At 50.3% G+C, this 14,532-nt stretch overlaps 2 protein-coding genes across 2 annotated transcripts; both read left to right on the top strand.

Moving 5' to 3' along the window:
- Nucleotides 1-4,106: 4,106 nt before the first annotated feature.
- Nucleotides 4,107-7,820, top strand: LOC147237745 (Krueppel-like factor 11). Its single transcript, XM_086153406.1, has 4 exons — nucleotides 4,107-4,343; nucleotides 4,982-5,272; nucleotides 5,560-6,487; nucleotides 7,036-7,820. The coding sequence occupies exons 1-4, from the start codon at nucleotides 4,305-4,307 to the stop codon at nucleotides 7,335-7,337; spliced, it is 1,560 nt and encodes a 519-aa protein (XP_086009532.1). The 5' UTR covers nucleotides 4,107-4,304; the 3' UTR covers nucleotides 7,338-7,820.
- Nucleotides 7,821-11,849: 4,029 nt separating this feature from the next.
- Nucleotides 11,850-14,532, top strand: dnaaf2 (dynein axonemal assembly factor 2). The gene is made up of 2 exons (XM_086153360.1): nucleotides 11,850-13,498; nucleotides 13,732-14,532. The coding sequence occupies exons 1-2, from the start codon at nucleotides 11,963-11,965 to the stop codon at nucleotides 14,074-14,076; spliced, it is 1,881 nt and encodes a 626-aa protein (XP_086009486.1). The 5' UTR covers nucleotides 11,850-11,962; the 3' UTR covers nucleotides 14,077-14,532.

Below are 14,532 nucleotides of genomic sequence, written 5' to 3'. Positions count from 1 at the left end.
GATTCATCAGCCCGAGGTCTTCGAACGCGGAGGATGTTCCTTGTCTGTTTTCGAAGTGCATTTGTGTTCGCCCACGCCCTGCAAATATATTTCCCGTCCCACCAGACGGGGGTGTATTGAAGGTGAATTATTTAACGACGCAACAGATTTTCGGGGCCCTCAGCCTTATCATTAGGCGCCGCACATGTTCCGGCGGTCTCCAGGGGCGCTCCATCAGGGAGCCCTCAAAACTGCCTCCTGTTCCTCATGTTGCCAGGACAACAGACAGCCAACACGCGGCGTGGTGACCAATCAGGAACGAGGTGCCTGTGGAGGAATCCCTGCTCCGGGAGCGGGGGGCGAGGGCGGCGGAGGGCTGATACACAACGCAGCCGGACCGCTTCTACGCTCCGTCATCTACGACTTGTTGTCCTGCTGTCTTGGAGGGAATGAAAGGAATAAAAGTATCTTTTTCTCCATTATAATCAGCAACTCATCTGAGCCGACATCTGCTTGAACAGTGACTGCCAGCTGCCGACAATCTGAATATTCCCCGTGCAATGAACGCAGTTATATGATGTTAATGTTATGGAGAAAATATCCCACTGGACAGTAGCACTGAGGTGAATCGTGTTTGCCTCCTGCAAGATACAGGAATGAGGAAACTTCAATTTGTTTTTTTAAAAAAAGGAACACAATGTGAAAGGCTCCTGCGTCTGACTCTGCATTTTGAACGCATTCTGTGATAGTGCAAGACCTGGATGTTAAAGCACCTCGGGGGTTTAGAGTTGGGTTTCATCTCCAAAATGCCCGATCATTTCCTGATAATTGTTCTCCACGGTGTTGAGTCAGTGGAGGATGAGAGTTGCATCCTGGGAGCTCACTGAAGGAAAATGTCTCTGTTCTTTTTGGCTGTGGGTGTGGAGAGAGGACACCTGCACATCTCGCTCTCCCTCTTGGACGGACAACGGCGTGTCCTTCCTCGGGTCCTTCAACCGCTGAATTCCGCAGCCGCTGAGAGTTTGCATCTGGGATGGTCAGTCGAAGGCGGCGATATAAGAAGAAGTCAAAGTTCACCCTTTCATAGGGATGTATTTAGGAACCCCTGGGATGCAAAGTGAAAGCGCTGAGAGCGGCATCGCGGCCCCGTACAGCAGACCAGGGCATTCCAGCTTCACATTCCATACAAACTCAGCGTCTGATGTATGAAGACATTTCTCAACGTTTACCCTGTGATGTTCAGACCGGCCCCGATCGCCCCGGCCTGAGGGATGTTTGGGAGGCGTTTCCTGCATATCCTATCAGCAAACATCACACCGGTCATGAAAGTGTAATGTCCCTTCAAAGTGTGTTTGTCTGCATCATCTTTATTCATGTTGTCATTAACCAGCCGTGTTTTTGATAGTGTTCGATGGTTTCCTGTCATCGTGCTATTGTGGCCTTTCCACGCTCCTCCCTTGATTTTATTCTTCCTCATAATGACATTGTATATAATACTTCTCGTCCCCTGTCCAAGTATGGAGTGCGATGAGCTCACAGACCGGCCACAGTCATCCTGAAGTACTTTTATGGTGACCATTCAGGTTGAAACAAATACATGAGCGGACATTTCTTCCTGCTTGTAGGTTCTACAGGACCCGCCGGAGAGAAAAGCAGAGTCATGCGTGGACATTTTTTGGGTGGAAAGGCCAGTTCCAGAGGTCCCAATTGGCCCATGGGTAGCGGCGAGCTCGTGGACGGCTGGTGAAATATAGCCCCTTTGTGGTATATTTAACCCTGCTGGGGCAGCTCCCCCCTCTGACTTCACTCTTGGAGTTCCTGGGATGGGGGAGTTGGCTCGACAGGGGAGGTGTGCATGAACACGGAGGCCCAGATAGGGCCAGCGTAACCTTTCCTCCAGATTCCCCGACTAAGTTGAAGCGGAGTGGCCCACTTCTACCACAAACAGCCCGCTGTGCTCAGGCCGGGCTGCCTGTCATGCCTGCGTGCGAGCACGTTTTCCCCCGTCGCTCCTCCCACTTCCCCTCCCTCTCGCTAACTGCCGGCACCGAGGCTGCAGTGCCACGGCTCCGGGCCCTCGCTGCTCCCTGAGGTCACGCTGCTATGAGTCATACCGAGGCGCAGGTCTGCGTTGGCAACCGGGCGCCGCCTGAGACCGGCCAACACACCTGCTCCACACCCTTCTGCTGCAGGAGAGCTGCAGCACTCCGGAGTGACATGTAATGAAGGGAGGTCATTTATCGCATGTCTCTTAACCGGTGGTTCTCTCTAAAACTATCGATTAATCAGATCAGGGGTGGAAATGTACTGAGAAGATCCGGGGACAGGTTACAGTCCCCTGCAGCCCCCTCCGGAGTCAAAATGCGTGCATCTTTTAATAAACAATACAAGCGTATACGGTTCCTGTTTGGAAGACGTGTTTGTTTATGCTGAAAAACAACACATCCCTCGGAAACTAGTCTAGTTTTTCTGTGTTTGCGGCACAGTGGTTACCCACACAACGTTATCCTCTTAGTGCTCAGATGCGAATCATTTGAAGGAGCTCCGTCTTGAAATTGAAGAAATTGAAAAATACAACTTTTTGTTTATGACAGTAATAAGATTTCATGTGCGGTGATATTTTTAAAGTTAGGCCTTTCTTGACACATCCATGCTTTTTTTCCAGCCTTGTGACACATATCCTCTCCATGTCCAAATGGAGAGGTGGTGATATAACGTCAAATGTGGGTCAAGACAAACTTGAATTCTCTGACCTGCATTTGCTGGAATGATTTCACTGCCGTCAGTGGTTGAAAGGACAATATTGCATACACCAAGCAGCAGAAGACGGTTATCAGCTCATTTGCAGACACGACCGCCTTTCGGAGAGGTCTATTGTGCCCGCTTGGATACAACAATAAAAATATAAATCTAATGTCTGGCGCAGTTGGTGTGGATGTAAACCTGGCTGTGGGGTGACCTCCAGCCCAGACTGGCAACACCCATAGACAAAACAAATGCTTTGTATATAACAAAGGGGCGGAGGAATTGCCAAATGAAAGCCCCGTATTGGTTATAACAACTATGATTATCATGTATGTGAAGCCTGCAGGACGGAGGGGTGAATGTCGTCTGCGGCCCTGAACTCCAGTGGGTTGAAGGTGCAACGCATTTTACTCACTTTTTAAATTTTTGCTGTTGCTTTAGAGCGTCGTGCTTTGGACAACTGTGTGTTTGTTTATCTGCATCCCAACAGAAAGCTGCACAAACAGCTGTAAAAAAAAAAATGAAAGAAAAGAAAAGTTCAAAAAAAAAAAAAAATGAAAGAAAAGACAGCCCCCAGCGCCTCGTCTGGGCGCTGACGTTGCATTCGAGTGTTGTGGGAAAATGGGTTCGTTGTGGGGAAATAGGACTGTTCTGCAGCGGTGGACGCGCTCCCAGTAACCGCGTCACCGCTCCACTTTCCGGAACGTCAGATGTTGTCATCAACGAGCCTGGAAACTGTATTTTGCTATTATATTCAATGAGTGCCGTGGAAAAGAAATCAAATTAATTGGTTGAAAATGTAGCGAAAAGCTGATTTAGCATGAATTATTTCCTGGATAAGACATTCGGAGGGGTAACTTACTGCTTTTTTTTTTTTTTTTTTGCTCGTTATTACACAAAAAATTGCACAAAAATCCCAGTGTCGTCGACCCTCTCCCCAACCCTAACCCTAACGAAACAACCATCGGGGTTTTGCTTTCTCTGTCAAATATGCCTCACAATCACCGCACACAGTGCTAATTAGTCAGTGAATATATCCTGATTATGAATAGATTAATAATAACGTTCAAGGCGGAGAAACGAGCAGCTATGCCTATGCAGTTGGCAGACATGTAGCTCGTAGAAATTTATTCCGACAGTCCGTGAACGCCTCATACACTGAAGCGACCTTTCGCCTAGTTTAGCGGATGGCGGTTCATCGGGTTTACCCTGACATTGCTGACTCTGGAGGCCACGCCCACCAACGGCCACGCACCCCATTTCCTCCAACCGCCCGACGTGCACGCAGTGTTCACGCGTGCGCCGCTCGCCGATTGGCCGCGGCGCAGCACACACTTGATTGCGATTGGTCGAGTGTTGCCACCCCGCGAGTGCGTGTGAGTTGTGTTTTTCTTTTTTTTTCTTTTTTTTCCCCTCTTCGCCTCTGCCAGTGTTTTACACACTCAGCTGAGAGGACGGCGGTTCCAGTCCGAGGCAGCCTCCCTGTCCCGCGCCGCACCGCAGCTCCGCCCGCCCGACCCCTTTGTTCCGGACCGGCTCTGACGACGGACGAGGCCTCGTTCGGACGCGCCCGGTTCCCGATGCCCTCGCGAAAACACGCCGAAACGGACCCGCGGGGGGTGAGTTTGATTCAGACCCGGCGGTTTTTCCGCGTCTTTATTTTTTCCGTCCAATAGAATCGCGTCTCTTATAGTAGTATCAGTGACGTCAGCGCTCGGCGATGACGTCTCACCTTAAACGCTATTATGGTCTTTATTTTTGATTTATCATTATTATTATTATCATTTATGCCGTGGTGCTGAAGAACCCTCGTTTTTAACAAAAGCCGCGAACTGACTTCCCGCTTCCCACCTGCTCCGCGGGGGATTTCACGGAGCGCGTCACTCCGCGTGGGCTATATTTGTCCGTGGGCGGCGCCCTGGCTCAGGGCCGGGCCGGGCTGGGCTGGCGACACCGGGTCGGACTTCACCCGGTCGGGAAGTCCTCCGCAGGGGAGATGACGGCACAATTCGCGCGGAACAAAAGTGTTTTATTTGTGCTTTAAAAAAGAACAGCAACCAGGGTATAAAACATGTTTTATGCAAAAACTCAGGTGAAAAATCCCTCTACTGGGATAATAGTCTAATAATCTTTCCCTATTAATTTATATATTTAATCATTTTCTTTCTGTATGGACCATCTGACACCACTCCTCCAGGATCAATAATGTATTTCTGATTCTGATCCCCCTTCCGTGTGTATTTATTGGTCCCTCCAGGCAGAGCTGATGGTGTATTACGGCTCCAAGGCAAAGAGGAGGAGACATGACAGCGAACATTCTGTGTCCAGCGGAAGTGAGAGCTGCTCCCCCGGCTTGGAGTACACGGACCTGGAGGCGGCCGAGGCGCTGATGTGCATGAGTTCCTGGGGCCGGGGCCACCTGGCCAGCAGCCCGGGTCCCGGCGCCTGCAAACCGAGGCCGCTCACGCCGGCGTCAGACTCCTGTGACGCCATCCTGCAGCCGGAGCTCCCGGAGCCCCCGAAGGACTTCATGCTACTCTCCTCTCTGGTAACACTTTTTCCTCAGAAACATTTCTTCCTTTATTTAACACCTTAAAGTTACAAATCAAGTCTTCTGCATTGTGAAATCAGCGTGTGAGGCCAGCTGGTCCTGCAGCAGGAGACGTGGGCTTGAAGTGAGGGGACTTGACCTTTAGACGGGGTTGTTCTTCTCAGCTAGGGGCCCGTAAAGGTCTCATTTTACAGCTGAGGGCGACCGGTGTTTTTCTTTCTTTGGCTGCTTCCTTAGATGCCGAAAGACTCTTTTTAAACATGCTTTTTCCTTCACCTCCCCAGTGTATGACCCCCCCGCACAGCCCGAGTTGCACAGAGACTTCCACACTCAGGACTGCCGTATCCTCACAGTGCGGTGCATCAGGGGCTTATCAGCCAAGTCTTGCTCCGGTGGCGGCGAAGACCACCTCGGTTCCCCCTCCGCCCTGCAGAGCCATGGTGACCAGCGTCATCCGCCACACCGCAGACAGCTCCCCCTGCCAACACCACATTCCAGTAAGCCCTAATTCAGAAAAAGGCAAAGATCCTGTGGCGGCCGCAAAAGTATGTCAACAGCAACACCTCAGAGCCTCAGAGCAGATAGCAATGCTCCCGTCGCCCCCTCCTCCCCTCACACCCACTTTGCCCGTCTTGAAAACAGAGGAGCAGGCGAATCCCTCGCAGCCCTGTGTGAATAGTGCCTCCACACCCACTCCGGTCCCTGCCCACCCACAGAGTAGCCCCCCTGCCCCTGCAACTTTGTCCCCACCTCCGCTCCCGAGCCCCCAAATCATCTGCCAGATGTTTCCTGTCAACGGCCAATCAGGTATAATCTCAGCAATAATCCCCGGTGCGGTCCAGGCCGCCGGCACTGGAATTCGAACTGGCACGACACCGATTCTCCCGCAGCCGGCCGCAGCCAACGCCGCTGCTGTCCAGCCATCGCTGATCGTGGGTTCGGCGGTGCCTCAGGGCACCGTGATGCTGGTCCTCCCCCCGACCTCAGTCCCTCAGGCCCCCCACTGTTCTCAGACTGTCATGACTCTGGGCAACACCAAGCTGCTCCCCCTGGCCCCAGCCCCCGTGTACGTGCCGACGGGGCCCAGCGGCTGCACTTCCGCTACCAAGATGGACTTTTCCCGCAGGAGGAACTATGTCTGCAACTTCCCTGGCTGTAGGAAGACTTACTTCAAGAGCTCACATCTCAAGGCTCACCTTCGGACTCACACAGGTGAGATTCGACCTGCGTGTAGAACACATATATCGATGCCGCTTATCATTGTTCACATGTCTTGACGTCATACTCGAGTTGAAAAAAACAAACAAGAATCTGGATTGACACATTGCGAATGCTGTCATGCGGAATCCCGAACAAACATGAAGATCTAGCACCCGGTGGTCACACAAAGGCAGCCAGCAAATTTATAAAAGCTATTGCTTTTAGGCATCCTTAGAGCTGTGATCCTCCACCGGCTTGTTCCCTGTCAAGTTCAGCAGCCAGCACAGACAGTTCCTGTGTGGATTAATCCCACATACGAATGAGGCCCCTAACGTGTCCGACAGCCTTTATTTTCTCACTTAAAAGTTCACCATTTAGAGTCAGAACCGAGTGTTGAGCCTCGGTGTTCACGCAGCTGTAACTTGTCAGGATGTGGGATCAGTATGACTACCCCACATGAGTGTTGCATCCTGTTTGAAAGACACTGGTTGTTCTTCCCGGTTTTTATGTGTCCACGGTGAGTAACTCCAACCCCTGTTTTTTTCCTCTCTGTCCTCCAGGTGAGAAGCCTTTCAGCTGCAGCTGGGACGGCTGTGACAAGAGGTTCGCCCGGTCCGATGAGCTGTCCCGTCACCGGCGGACGCACACCGGGGAAAAGAAGTTTGTGTGTCCCGTGTGTGACCGCCGATTCATGCGGAGCGATCACCTCACCAAGCATGCCCGGCGTCACATGACCACAAAGAAAATTCCCTCTTGGCAGGCTGACATTCGGAACCTGAACAAAATGTCTGCGGGGAAAACACCTCCCAACAAAACTGGCCTGGCCACGATAAGCATGCTGGTACCTGCCGGCTCAAAGTAGGCCATTCAATTTTGCATCTTAACCGCTCCCAGGTACCGCAGGGAGCAGCCGGACACGTTAGGCTGTTGCTGTTTTACTCATGCTAATGAACGAGAACATGCACTGGACCTTTCCTATCTACTGCTCATTTGTACATGTGTTTCTCTCGAAAGGATTCTTCGGGTTTACTTTATTGGAAATGAATACGGATGCACTCTTGCCAAAGCCTTTGTATGACTATTCGTCTTATACATTTCATCCTCTCCGACCTTTCGACAACATGTTTTTTTATTTGTCGTGGTAATATTGACACCCAAACGTGAATGTACTGTTTGTTTTATTATAAGATGCAATTATTTGTCATAATTGCGGGAAATGTTAACCTGAAAAACAATGTAAATATAAATCATTGATACTATGATTATGCCTCGATTAAGTGTCCATGTCTAACTTTTCATATTTAATACAGATTTGTAATTAAACAGACGAGTCATTTATCATGGACTCCGGCTCGACTACTTCACTGTGGACTTTTCTCATAGCAAATCCAAGAAAGCACGTGGGACGTGGATGTAGTCAGCGTTTTCTGGAAAGCGCAGTGGGGGTCTGCTAGAGATACGTGTCACACTTCCCCCTCGGTTCTCTTCCGATCAGCTGAAACCCACTTGTATCCTTCCAAATGTGCTGACTGGCCTGCGGCTCGCTTCCTGCCGCCTGGATGAATTTTTCCCTTGTTATGAAAGTTGGTTTTGGTGAGACCATCTCAGGGGGCGGGGGGGACGACACTGTGTCCTGTTTATTAGCTTAGAGTCAGAACACTGGATGAGTCAGAGCAGACAAAACAAGCCGGGATGTGTCGGCCCGGTATTCCGCCCATGAACAGATCATTAGGGCTCATTCGCCCTCCATTTCACAGGCGGAGGGAGGAGGTGGGCCCGCGGACCGGCCCACGCTCCGACTTACGGGAGAAGGGGTGAAATGGCCGAATCCACTGACTAAGCACATGACACGTTTCACGGGAAAGAAACAGTCAACAACACATGCACAAGCCATGGTCCCACACCCGGTAACAGCAGCGGCCTTCCAATCAGACCGTGGCAGACGTGACCTGTCGGGGGTGCGACCAATCACCCGTCCCCCTGCACACCCGCCTCCTTGCCAGCCTGCAGAGGCGGCCCACAGCAACACCTGCTGGGGAGAGTCTGCACTACACACCTCCGTGACTTATGCTCGGCTAGTTTTCATGGAACTTGATTCCTTTTGTTTTGTAAATATTCTCTACCTCTAATTAGATATTTGTTTTTACCAATGTTTTAAATTTTTGACTCTTAAAATACCTGGCTGTCTTCTTTGAGAAACAAGGGGCGATGTGGACCAGAGGGTGGAGTCATTGTCTTCGGAAGCGAATATTCCTGTTTTGATTCCCAGCTACTTTCAGCGTGTTGAAGTGTTGTTGAGCGAGACACTGAACCCCTAACTGCTCCACTGGCGCTGGTTGACGGCATGCCTACTGCTCATGGTTCATCCATGATGGGTTAATTGCAGAAAACTGCATAAATCATAAGTGTTAAGTTCAACCTGCACTTTGTGAATCTGCACACTCAATGCCAGCCCAAACTGTACACTGGTACCCCAACAACAAGCCGTGGATCACCAAAGATCCAAAGGAACCGCTGAACGAGAAGAAGAGGGCCTATCAGCCCCGCTAAGATGCCGTCATCTACCTGCTGCAATGAGCTCATCTGCACCTGAATGGCAGATAGGTACTTGGATTTCTCCAGTGGTGTTGGGTGAGAAGCTGCGGTTGACTTGGTGATCTCCTGGATCACTGACTAAGCCACAGTTTGTCCGTCTGGTCAGTGTTCTGTCTGATGTGGTGGTTGGTGATACCGGAGCTCCTCAGGGGACTGTGCTTTCTCCTTTTCTCTACACCTTGGACACCACCGACTTCCAGTACAACACAGAGTCACGCCACTTACAAAAATTTGCGGTTGTTGTAGGGTGTTTAAAGGGGGGAGGGGCCGGGGGGGGTAGACGCTGGTAGACAGATTTGTAGACTGGACTGAACAGAACCACTTGAGGCTGAATGCCAGTAATACCAGGGAGATGGTGATCAACTTCAAGAGGAAGATGGACATGCCAGCACAACCGCTATGGATCAGGGGTGAGATGCATGAAAACTATAGATTCCCGGTCTGTTGTCGTGATTGACAACAAACTGGACTGGAGATCCGGCATCAAGTCTGTGTACAGGAAAGGAATAGGCAGACTGGACATCCTTAGGAGGCTCAGATCCTTCAGTGTATGCAGCAAGATATTGGAGATTTATCTCCAGTGTCATATTTTTTGCAGGTGTTTCTTGGGGGATCAGCATCATAGTCAGAGACTCCCACGGACTAGACAGGGTCATTAGGAGAGCAGGCTCTGTGATTGGTCTCAGGATGGAGAACTTTGAGACAGTGGTGGAAAGGAGGACGCTGAAGAAACTGTCATCCATCATGGACAACCCTGCCAATTCTGTCATCCATCATGGACAACCCTGCCAATTCACACTTTGCACATTATTTATTCCTGTGTATTGGTAAATATGGAAGGACTTATTTATTTATTTATTTAGTTCATATATATATATTATACTTCAGTATAGCGGAGTTTATTTTTTTACTTGTATTTTTAGCAAGCTTGTTTCTTTCTTGTGCTTGTATGTCTTGCTGCTGCTGCTAATCAATTTCCCAGGCATGGGATCATTAAAGTGCATCTCATCTCAAAGCTGCTACCGACTATTAACATTTCAATCCGCACTTCCTCGATTTTGCCCATCAAATACTGGCCTTATCATGCTTATCATTTACTGTTTTGTCTGAACAAACTCCCCTTTTTCTCTATTGCTAAAATGCTGTACCTGGCTTCATTGTGGACAGCTTAATAAGACTTTCATTGTTGAGGGAAAGACTTTTCCGGACTGTGCAAATGACAATCGACGCTCAAACCCATGAATAAGACTTTTGTTAGATATTTCTTTGTTTCTTGTTGACTGCATTCTGCCACGCAGTGACTCACATGGCTGTCATAACAACAGATTGTGTAATCTCAGCCCATGATGAACACCCTGACTACAATCTGAATCATTGCAAACAAGATTTGGCGTTACTGCTCATTCTATTTATTTCTACCACGGACACAGAGTGTGACAACAGTATCGGTTCGGCAGTGCAATGGTGTCCTTGAGGTTGCACTGAAAAATAAATAAACCTAAAAGCTTTGCTTTGAACAGGTATTTGGACTCTTAAGATCACAGCTCTCCGCTTGCTGTTGACAAATCTCTGCTACTTTGTGATCTGCAAGTTACCTCTTCTACCCTTGCCTCGCTTTCATTTTCTTCAGTCATCGGCTCTACAAAAAACTCTTTCCATCGTCCCATCACTCAGCATCTGTCCATACATTTCCCTCTCTATCCTTAATCACACGGACCTATTGCACACCTTATCCATCTTTATCTCTGTTTCGCCAATTTGTATAGATCATTCTCTCCCTCCTTGCTGTCCAACCGAGCGTACGAGTCATCATACGCCCTTTGTTTTGCCTTTGCTACCTCTATCTTTACCTTACACTGTATCTCCCTGTACTCCTGTCTGATAGAACAGACAGGAGTCTGGGACACAGGAGTGTCCCACTTTTTTGCTAACCGCTTTCTCTGTGTAAACCCATGCACTTCCTCATTCTGCCACCAAGTCTCTTTATCTATTTTCCTTCCAGATGACCACCAAGTACCCTCCTACCTGTCTCCCTGATAACACTAGCTGTAGTTGTCCAATCATCTGGAAGCTCTCAGTGATCACCCAGAGCCTTTCTCAACTCCTCCCTGAAAACCATACAACACTCCTCCCATTTCAGTTTTCACCACTTTGGCCTTTGTGCTCTTGATCTTACTTGTCACCAGAGTCATCCTTCAAACCAGTGACCTATGCTGTCTGGCTACATTCTCACCTACAACTACTTTGCAGTCACTGATCTCTATCAGGTTACCTCGTCTAAACAAGATGTAGTCTACCTGCGTGCTCCTACCGCCGCTCTAATAAGTTATCCTATGTTCTTAAAGCCTGCTCCTAAGCTTCTGACCTTACTACCTTACCACCTGGTCTCCTGGACACACAGCATATCAACCTTCCTTCTCTGCATCATGTCGACCAACTCTCTACCTTTTCCCGTCATAGTTCCGATATTAAAAGTCCCTACTCTCAGTCCCAGACTTATGCTTTTCCTATTCTCTCTCTGCTTCTTATCACACTTTGACCTCAGATACCTTCTATTCACATCGTAAGAAGTTTATTTATTTAATTCTTCTATATTGCAACAAAAGGTGAGGGGGGCTGTTTTAAACCGCAGTCCCGTTCACTCAGACCGGAACCAGTTGAAGGGGCTCTTCCTTGTTTCCGGGGAAGGATTTCTCAGACGCACCACCTGGCTTCCGGTGTTGCCATGGTTACTCTGACGCGAAGTCGACGGCCGGTGTCGTTACTGTTAGCTCATTGGACGTCAGGGGAAGGTTCATTGGTGAAAAGTCCGGTATATTTCTTATTTTAATTCAACTTTCGGCGTGTGGTGTTTCTGAATCGGGCGGGTCGTGTTGATAAAGCTACTTTAGCATGGAGCGACTCAAAGAGCTGGACCTGACCCCGGACGAGATCCACCGCTTCTCCAAAGCCTTGAAAGATGAGAAGTTCATGGAGATGGTGCACGACTACGCCCGGGAGTTGGCGGACCCCGAAAACAAAAAGAGGTACGAGGAGGAGATCGCCCTCCTGGAGCGGGAGAGGGGGAACGCCGTGGAGTTCCTCCACCCGCAGCCGTTCAAAGCGCTGAGGACCAGCGTGGACGGAGGGCGGAAGTGCTACATCAACATCTGCTCCGATGGCAAGGTGGCGAGGCCCGAATGCAAGGCGTGGGTGTCCGAGGATGGACGCAAAGGCCAGCGCTGGTCCCTGCCCCACAGCCTGCAGTCCGGGAGGGAAGACGTCGATCCAAAAGGAAAGAAAGTCATGATCTATGATGTTATCTTCCACCCCGACACTCTTCACATAGCAGGGAAGAACACGAGGTTCATGGAGATGGTGGAGAGCACGGCCGTGCAGGGCGTCCAGGACGCTTTCAAAGTCACCCTGGATCGAAACAACGCGAGGACGATGAAAACCAAGTACAAAGGAACGCCGCGGGCCTGTGTCGTCCGAAAACCAATACCCGGATTCAAAGCCCAGGACCTCTCAGATCACCCTCTCCGCTTCCCGTACCCCGATGAAAAACCTCCACGCGCCGAACCCAACCGGCCCCCCGAAGCAGAAAACGACACAGGCGCCGAAACGAAACAGTTCCAACTCAAGCCTCCGCAGCCGGGGCCCACCGAGCCCAAGTACACCATCAAATACAGGTCCGTCATCGATATACAGGACTTCAGGTGTTCCAGGGACTCGGCGAAGACCACCAGGCCCAGAGAGATGGTCGTCACCATTGACTTGCCGCTGCTGAAGTCGGTGACGGACACTGTTCTCGAGGTGAAACAGAAAAGTCTGCTGCTGGAATCCGAGAAACCCGCCTACAGGCTGGAGCTGCCCCTCTCCTACCCCGTGGATGAAGACAAGGGAGAGGCCAAGTTCAACAAGCAGAGAGGACAGCTGACTGTCACACTGCCCATCCTGGCTCCCAGACAGGATTTAAGCATGCAGGTGCTCCGCAAAGAAAGTGGTCCTGAGGAGGTGCAACTTGAGGGACAGGAAAGTTGCCAGGAGGAAGAGGAGGAGGTCAGGAAAGATCAAGATGCAAATATCGTGGTTGAGGAGAAATGGAGAAATCCCGTAGGGGTGGGGCAGCCAGAAGTCGTAGCAGATGTGGAGGAGCAGGCTGACCCGGGAGAGCAAAAAAAGTCAGGTGAAGAGGTGGGGCGAGGACCAGCAGAGCGTCACAAAGACGACAAGGACAGTGAAGAGCAGGGGGAGGAGACGTCAGTCCAACCGACAGGCTTGTCGACCGAGACAGAAACATCTTCAGATGACAAGTGGCCGCCGACAGCCAACCTGTCCGTCAGCAAAGAGGACGGAGAGACGGAGCCGGGGGCCTGCCTGGTGTCCGGGCCCGAGGTGACGCCCTCAGACGTCCCTCACAACACGGAGACCAAGGAGGATGTGAAGGTGAGAGATGAATCCTGGAGGTTCTTAAGAGATCCATCGGCAGCAGACGTGTCATCGGTCATCGATTGCGATCAGAATTTAACCGTTGTAGGATCAGTAACAGCAGGAAATAATAAGGTTGTACTTTTACAACTAATTTTTACTACTTCATTTGGAAATACCAGGTGATTGTATCTTAAGGAAACCTGCAAACACACCCAGTCATCAGCCTTAATGTCTTTCTGTGACGAAAGGAACCAGAGGCGGAGGCTGGGATGCACACGTCAGCTGAAGCCGCTGGCGCACACGCCAGAGCAGTGGACGCAGAGGACGGCCGGACGCAAGTGCCCGCAGAAGATTCAGAGAGTAAGGCCGGAGGATTCCCCGAGCGGCACAGCCCAGGTTCGAAGGAGGACCAGGACACGGACGAAGACGACCTGCCGACGGGACGGATCGTCGGCGCCCCCGAGCCCGATGCGAAGCCCCCGCCTGTCCTGTTGAGGGAATTAGACCAAGATGGAAATGAGAATATCATCAGTGATCACGTCACGTCTGCGGGGTTCGCCTTCCAAAATTCAATGCTGTTCGAGCTAGACTGAGCGCCGGTGCACGGCTACTGCACGCAAGCACACTCCAGGTAACATTTCTAGTTTTTGCTCCGTGTTTGGTCGGTTTTCATTGGCCACATTTGAATATACGTTAAACCAAAACCAAGGTTTTTCTTGTCTTGTCTCGAAAAGGATTTGGCTTTTGAACAAACCAGAGGGGATGTTAGCTCTTCGAGGGGGCGTTCTGGACCACTAGAGGTCCACGATCTGATGCACACTATGGGCCAAACATCTGATTTTTCATGATATAAACATTTGTAAGTTTCCAAACAGTTCTCAGAAGTGTGTGGAAGTCTTCCGACGCTGCTCCTGACCCTCATTCGTCAATCGATGAATTTCTGTCACAACCCTTGACCTTTTTAAAACTTTTCTTTCTTGTCTGAACATCTTCCAAACGGTCAAATGAGGCTGCCTTTTGCATCAGGATCAGCTTCAGCTGCTGCAGAG

The sequence above is a fragment of the Fistularia commersonii genome, chromosome 1 (assembly GCF_037954325.1).
Source record: "Fistularia commersonii isolate RoL2024-O1a breed Wild chromosome 1, RoL_Fcom_v1.0, whole genome shotgun sequence".
Taxonomy (NCBI): domain Eukaryota; kingdom Metazoa; phylum Chordata; class Actinopteri; order Syngnathiformes; family Fistulariidae; genus Fistularia; species Fistularia commersonii.
This window is presented reverse-complemented; position numbering and strand designations above follow the sequence as displayed.

Bases quoted from the DNA above. Each gene is read 5' to 3' on its own strand.
- LOC147237745 (XM_086153406.1), top strand. From the start codon at position 4,305: ATGCCCTCGCGAAAACACGCCGAAACGGACCCGCGGGGG. The intron at 4,344-4,981 runs GTGAGTTTGATT...TGGTCCCTCCAG, and splicing joins CCGAAACGGACCCGCGGGGG to GCAGAGCTGATGGTGTATTA. The intron at 5,273-5,559 runs GTAACACTTTTT...TCACCTCCCCAG, and splicing joins TCATGCTACTCTCCTCTCTG to TGTATGACCCCCCCGCACAG.
- dnaaf2 (XM_086153360.1), top strand. From the start codon at position 11,963: ATGGAGCGACTCAAAGAGCTGGACCTGACCCCGGACGAGATCCACCGC. The intron at 13,499-13,731 runs GTGAGAGATGAA...CTGTGACGAAAG, and splicing joins AGACCAAGGAGGATGTGAAG to GAACCAGAGGCGGAGGCTGG.